Raw genomic sequence first — 7237 nt, forward strand, 5'->3', positions numbered from 1 at the left:
ACGCAGTGTGCTACGATCGACCTTGGGTGCGTCCAGCACACCACTTGCGGAGGGTTGGCGCAAAGGCAGGTCTACGAAAAGGATAGCACCGAACGCCCAACAGCCGGTCGCAGGATAGGAGGCGGTGGCGAGACAACAGGAAGCGCATTCACCTTGACGCATTAGGCGTCTTGAGCGCGCTCCGGCCTTCAGACCACATCCGAGTGCGGGCTCCGGGAGACCGACCACGCCGATCACAGGGCCACAATTGTCAGCCGCTGCCCCTCTGTCTCTGAGTCTTCTGCAGATCCAGAGCATCTACCGCGCCCATAACCCCTTGACGCCACATTCGGCGCAAGAATTCGTCACTAACGCCGCCCAATGACGAGAGGCGTAAAGACCTACAACGGTCGCGTGTCGGGCTTAACCCAACAGACGTTATCGACCAGGCGGCGGTCCTCCTTCTCATTCTTGATGTCGGAGCAGACGTCGTGCCGGTGAAAGATCTCGGCGAAGGGCTGAATGACGGCCACGGTGTAGTCCGAGCCGACGCTGTTGTCCTCCGTGAACTTCGCGCCGCCAGCCGCGTCGTCGACGTGCTGGCTACGGCGCTTAGAAAGACGGCTCCTCTGCAACTCAAGGACTTTACCCTGAAAAACAGTGAGCACACATGAGAAGATTGGTAGTTGTTGGTCGTCGTACCTCAGGCTTCGCAGCCGCAATCTTCTCAGTCGCGAGAAAATTCGTCCCGCAGAAGAACACCATGAAGCCGATGGAAATACCGAAGTTGCGCCAGACGAGCGAGCGATGATAGTTATAGGTCATGCTGACGTAGCCCATGCCATAGACGATAGTAGATCCCGGCACGGCACCCGTCGTTGCGCAGACAAAGTCCTCGCCGGACAGGTTCACGATGCCGGGACCCATGTGTACGTGCTGAGCAGTTGAAGACGCGCCGTTTGAACTCTACAACCAGGACGATTTCGAAGGCGTGGCCAATGGGGAAGATGATCTAGCGGAACCAGACCATCATGTCCCGCGTTGGAAAGGTGAAGTCTGATTGCCGGGTGAGCACGACTGTCCAAAGAGTCGGCAAAAACAACGTACTAGTGTAGATGGCGAGCGCCAACATGAAGACACTAGCCGAGGCCATGGTTTGCAAAAGCGCGCGACTCGCAGAGGTGATGGTTCGGAAGATCATGGTCATGGTCGTCGTGCAGATAAAGGTATAGAAAGAACGAGCCGACCTCGCGGCTCAGGTTGGATATACGCGAGGTTGATCGTAGTTGATCTTTGACGGCAGGCCACGAATTATACTGGCCACGGCCTCCAAAATCCATTGATACAGAGCAAAGGGCGAGTGCTTCTCGACGATGGGGCGTTGAGCGTACAGGGTCAGAATCTAATCAGAAGTCAGTACACGGCAGGCTCTGAACAAGGTAGAAAGCGCGTACCTCGTACATACCGGCGAAAGCCTTGGTCGAGCCGGCAATTTGAAGCAGAGCCCCACGACGGTAGAAGGTGTCCGTGTTCGGTTGCATGTTAGGACACACTCGCGATGATGAGGCCCGTGACGAAGTTACCGAATACTGTGACAGAAGTTGATCATGTCGCTCCTGTGCTGCTGGCTCGGCACGAAGACCGATCTGCCTGCCGAAGGAGAGCGTGTACGAGGACTTGACGCTCCTGCAACAAGATCGGTACCCGCGTGCATATATATGCCTGCAATGGCTCACGTACAAGGACTTTGGCTGCTGACTGCGGCACGAGCGCTGAAACCTCTTGTACTGCTTGTCGTCGACCGGGAACTGCGCATTGTACGTCTCGATGTCGCGGAGCAGCTGCTGCCGCGCGCGACTCTCCTTCCTCCGCTGCGCAAATTCGTCCGGCGTATAAAGATCGCTCTTCGCAAATTCGGGGCGCACAATGCGCTCCGCCGGGTTCGTGAGCGAGGTTAAGAAGTGATCGGTGGTCTGCCGCTCCGCGCACTCGAAGCCCGTCTTGAGGAAGAACTCCTTAACGCCGGTGGTGCGGCCGAAGTAGATCTGGCGGCCCTCGTAGAGAAGGGTGTCCTTGTCGAAGAGATTGTACGCGGAGGCCTAGGAAATGACGACGAGCGGCGTGGAGCCCGTGAACTCGGTATGGCTACAGAGGGTGAGAATGTACTCGAGCGCCGTCGCGGAGTCGAGACCACGGGCAAAGCGATGTCCCAGCATCGGGCGGGCGCCTTAGAGATGGTGGTCTCCGCGACGGAGAGCCTTCTGTGCTCGCCGCCACTGTTGCAGGATCAGCAGGGGGCACGTGAGACGCTGGCTAGGCACATACCTAACGCTACGGATGAGATCGCTCCCAACACGCGTGTTCACAGTATGGCTCAGACTGTATCACGGTTAGCATCGACTTTGAGCGCGCAGATCGCCAGAACTTACCCATACACAGCCATGACCACATCTGTGGAATGGCGGCAGTGAGATCGTTCCGAGGCATACCGAACGCGACTACCGCGCATATGCCGAGCGTAATCCTCGCGCGAGGCACCCCTCAATACGCGTACGAGGGCAGCGGGCCTTTACGGCGAAGAGCAAACTGTCGCCGACCGTGCTGCGGTAGGAATGAGCATAGTTATGCGGAAGTGATGCGGGAAGTACTTGTACATGGTGGAAATGGACCTCCGCCTCGGCGTTGTGAATGACCTCGCTACGGAACTGAACGTTGGAGCTCTCGTCGACGTGAATCCCATGGGTGTTGCCGGAGACCGTCTTGGGAAAGGTCGAATAGCCAATGGGGGCTGGTCCGATCGACAGAACATGTCGATCACATTCCTCCCCGGACGCCCCGAGGCGACCAGCATCTCAGGAAGGGCAATTCGAGCAGCCGCGTTTGCGACGACGCTTCTCCCCAGTGAAGCGCCGCAGCGTCCACTGACATCATATGAGCCGGGTGTCTCAGTATGGGACTGGGCGCACGCACCTTCGGCCTCCTCTACAAGAACATCAGCCTGCATTGCTGCAACATTTTGATAGAGGGAACGATGTGGAGTTATGATGGTGCGTGGCGGGAGTTGTCAGGATTGGGCTGGATCGTTGCAGTGGGGAGTGCAGCAGGTTGTAGAACGACAGGCGCCGCTGGCTTCTTCAGCACCGATGGCGGTCAAGTCAGACACCGCAAATTGATCCGGGTTTAATGTCTTCTAATTTGACCTTTCCCCCCGCTCGTGAGAAAGGCATGCTGAATTTTGTACTGCCAATGAGACGGCTGAGACGGCCAGACGACAGTGGTACACCCAGCGCAGCCGCCTATTCTGCATACATACAGCAGGTCGAAGTATTTCTACCTTGCCTTGCAAGGTCTCTCCCGTCCTTAACTGACCCCATCAAATTGGACGGTGCTTTTGAATAACAACCGTCAAGTCACGCGCGCCACACGCACGTGAGGCGAGGTGAGAGCCGGCGGAGCCGGAGCTTCCTCTAGTTCATTATATAGGTCGGTTATCTCTCTTATCCAAACACGCCTTTCCTTAACAATAAGTACCTCGAGACCAAGCTATGTTTCTCCTCGATTAAGCATCCCAGCGTGACCAGGCTTTGTATATTTACAGGTTCATCTATCTAGGTATCATCACAGCGCCGGGCTAGGTTCACTGTACAAACAGGAAAGTCACAGATAATGAGCGCAACATAGGGATACTGCCCAAGCACGGGACGTCGATGTGGATGGGTTCCCAAATCAATTTCATATGTATGTCTAGCCATTCCACAATGGCGACGAGCCAGATGACGGCAATGAACCCGCACTGTAAATTATATGGGTTCATAAGAGTCAGCGACGAAGAGGATCAACTCACGAGGAAGATAGGAACAAGACTTTCGGCACGCCCTTGATCAACGTAAGGCATCTGGGACGAAGTAGCCTCGCTCGGCTCGCCATGTCGCCCGCGTTCGGCACGACCGACCACCCGCCCCTTACTTCCAGGACGCCCTTGTAGTTTCCCCGCCTCGGGCATGCTTGTCTCCTCGCGGCGGTGTTCTGAGCGCAAGCAGTTCCTGACCTCGTCCTTCCACTTTGTCAGTGTCGTTACAATCTCATGGGAGGGTCATACATACTCTGATCATCAGTCTTAGACGAGCTGCGCTCGGCGCGGCGAACGGGCTCAAAGTGTTCCCCATATCGTGGTCGACGGGGTCGGGGTAGGATGCGATAGAGGACATGTGCGGCGCGGGAGGGTGCACTTGATTACGGTGGTCCAAGAGCTTTTAAGCCGCGTCCAGACTCGAGTAAGTCGGTCATCTACCAGATCTATCGTGCTCAAAGAGAATTTCCGCCTTGCATTCTCTCTTTGATGAACTGAACCCGTGGAAGACGCGGACGGGCTAGAGCTCTGCAGAGCGTCCGCTTGAGAGGACGGGATCCTTGCTTTCTTCATCGTATTGGCAATAGTTAATACAATGGAAGCGTGACCACGAGAAAGTCGTATAATCACCCCGAGGCGCCTAAGCCCTGGAACTGATGACGTCGTTTATAGAGAATGACAGAAAGGAAGGAAGCGAGCGAGGCAGTGATGAAGGACAGCTTCGTCAAAGGTGATAGGAAGGGTCACAGCTTGTAGCTTGAAGGCTGATCGCCAGACCCTGCCGGCGGGACCACATCGGTAAGCGTCGAAACGGCGAAGGTCTTGCCGATTCCGCCACAATTGGTCGTTCGTATCGATACATGCTTGCGGCGTCGTACAGCCCCGATCCTATCAGGAATTCATCACCCAATGATTCATCCAGAAGAATGCCGCAGTGGCGGCAGCGCGAAACCAGTACGCGAGGTGAAGTCGACAGTCGATGCACGCTTCCTGAACATGCCGATTGCGCAAGGACACGAGGAGGTAACGAGCCAGCAGAGCAACATCGCATCTCGCCAGCCTGGACGAATGTTGTCAATGCGCCACGACGACCCAAAACCTATGGATCACCTTCCTCACCGTGCATATTCAGTATCGGTCAGCGCCTCTACGGTGCTGGCTCACGACTCTTAGCACCTCCGTCGGGGAACGGAGGGATGCCCGCGGGATCATCGTGCTCATGCCCCGCGCGACGGGGATGACAAGGGACTGGTGATGTTGCACGACGACCCGACGGGGCGCGCGCGAATCGGAGGGCGTGCGAGGAGGCGGACCGGCTGTCGTCGGAGCCGTGCGCGTAGCGTGGGCGGTGGGCGTAAGTAGAAGTAGCGTTGGTCCAGGGTCATCGCAGGCCTGCCCCGTCCGAGTTGAACAGCCGCACGGCCACCAGCTTCGCAGCAGCCGACTCGTCGTTGACAAAGTCGAGGATCGACGTCGTGTTGATCTTCGGGTTGCAGAGATCGCTCCCGTTGGGTAAGGTGATCGTCGAAGCACCGGCGGCTCCAAACAGTGGGTGAGGGGCACGAGCTCACGTCTGAGCAGCAAACGGTCGAATAGCAGACGAATATTCTACAGAACAGTGCGTAAATGTGTTGTATGGAGGTCCCAAGGTCAGCTTCGTCGCACACCAACGCAAGCTGGAGGTCGCTCCGAGGCCGAGCACTCTTGAGAACCCGCTGGCGGTCTCTGCTGACCATGGTGATCGAGTGGGACGTTGGTCTATCGTGGATATCTTGTCCGCGTTGTCGGACAAGCGCAGGGGCGGGCGCAAGTTGACGAGCGGGGGGAGGAGATCGCCGAGAGGGCCGGTGGCGAGTCAAGCGCAGATGAGCTACGCTGATCACGGTCCGGTGCGCTGAGGAAGTGCACGTTAGAGCGAGCCTCGACGCGGACGAGCCCGGATTCACGCACTCATTTGCACGACGGGCCGCCATCGATGCGGTCGGTCGTCCTACGCATGGGAGCTGATCACACGGAAGAGCGGCAACCCGGTCCTGGCGCCAGCGGGAGAGACGGATCTTCTCAAGGGCGGTAGGCCAGCCGTGACTGACGCTCGCGAGATCACGCCAGCACGGACGCGGCGCATCCCCAGCATGACGCCGAGGCTTCTGGGAGATGCCCGACGCGTCGACCGAGCCCGAGGGCGAGCCAGAATAGACCGAAGATTGCGGGAGCCGGGAGGGGGAGCTGGGGAGGGAGGCGCCAGCTTGTGGGAGCCTGATCTTGGTCAGCGGTGGTCAAAAGAAGGAGATGCGAAGTACGCACCTGCGACCCTCGCCTCATCGCGCCCTGCCTGCGCGGGTCAGCGTGGCGACGACTTCAAGCCGCTGGTCGCAAGCGGCACGGTGCCCCGAAGGAGGACGCATGTCCAGCAACGACGGCGAGACAGCTGTTCGTGCGTGAGCGTGGTCGAGAGAGAACGCAGGCAGGCGCTCACCTAATCTCACTGCCGTCGATCGTCCACGCCCCACGGAAGCCCCAGACGCCGGAGATGCGAGCGGCGCTGCATGCGCTGTGCTTTGTTGAAGAAAGCAAGGAAGGGGGAGCTTGGAAAACCGTACCTCTGAGCCAGGGAGCTGGGACATCATGGGGGAAGGGTCGAGGAGGCCGACCGACGGCATCTGCCGAGCGCATGTGCTGTGCCGCGCCCTCGGCACCATCAAGGCGATTACCATGTATGGTAGGGTGGCTGTGCCCGCTGCGTCGGCGTCCGCCCGAAATTCACCGTTCAGGGTCGTCCACATGTCGCGGGGTGGTCTGCTTTGTTTCTTTGATGAATGCGCCTTCGCCCTTTATGCCATTCAATGTGCAAGGTTGGCACGCATGGACCTCTCTCATGTGCATCACCTCTTTTATGCGATCTCTTCGATGCTTATTCGCTGCTTCTGCGCTCACTTCTCGTCGATCTACTTGCAGCCCAGCGCTGGTGGCCACCACTCGCCTCATCTACGCTGTCGACTGCTACGAAGCCCACTCACCACACTCACCATTACCAGTGGACCTGTCCTCGTGCATACTTGCTCTGCTTTCCCTAGTTAGCTGCCGCCCCCATGGTCGCAGCGTCTCGAAAACGAACAGTGGACGGCCCTTCTGAGGTAAGCGCTTCGTCAGGCGCGGAAGTCTGTCTGGCTAATAAGAAGGCTCAACATGTCGGTGCCGTTAAGGTCAGGGTGGTGGAGTCCGCCGCCTCTGTGCTTTTCCAGGAGGAGCTACAACGCGCGAAAGAGGAGTTAGCCACGCTCAAGGAGAGTTCGCGGCTCGGTGAAGAAAACATCCGGCTGTGCAACGATATCATCTCGAGAAGCGAGGTATGCCTATCATATTGGAAACAGGCGTTCTCGAGCATTGAGCGACATAATATGAGCAGAA

The 7237-nt window shown here is 57.8% G+C and overlaps 2 protein-coding genes across 2 annotated transcripts; both read right to left on the reverse strand.

Moving 5' to 3' along the window:
- Positions 1–380: 380 nt before the first annotated feature.
- Positions 381–4187, reverse strand: SCHCODRAFT_02522030 (uncharacterized protein; the record flags this gene model as incomplete). Its single annotated transcript, XM_003025911.1, has 15 exons — positions 381–629; positions 682–915; positions 1250–1381; positions 1434–1665; positions 1720–2078; positions 2174–2255; positions 2305–2358; positions 2409–2430; positions 2534–2767; positions 2950–2985; positions 3409–3446; positions 3511–3587; positions 3626–3772; positions 3824–4039; positions 4083–4187. The coding sequence occupies 15 exons, from the start codon at positions 4185–4187 to the stop codon at positions 381–383; spliced, it is 2217 nt and encodes a 738-aa protein (XP_003025957.1).
- Positions 4188–5210: 1023 nt separating this feature from the next.
- Positions 5211–6612, reverse strand: SCHCODRAFT_02603822 (uncharacterized protein; the record flags this gene model as incomplete). Its single annotated transcript, XM_050344059.1, has 7 exons — positions 5211–5368; positions 5401–5437; positions 5497–5587; positions 5780–6090; positions 6134–6161; positions 6306–6385; positions 6430–6612. The coding sequence occupies 7 exons, from the start codon at positions 6610–6612 to the stop codon at positions 5211–5213; spliced, it is 888 nt and encodes a 295-aa protein (XP_050196900.1).
- Between the last annotated feature and the right edge of the window lie 625 nt (positions 6613–7237).

This window comes from Schizophyllum commune (assembly GCF_000143185.2).
Source record: "Schizophyllum commune H4-8 unplaced genomic scaffold SCHCOscaffold_19, whole genome shotgun sequence".
In the NCBI taxonomy this organism is placed as follows: Eukaryota; Fungi; Basidiomycota; class Agaricomycetes; order Agaricales; family Schizophyllaceae; genus Schizophyllum; species Schizophyllum commune.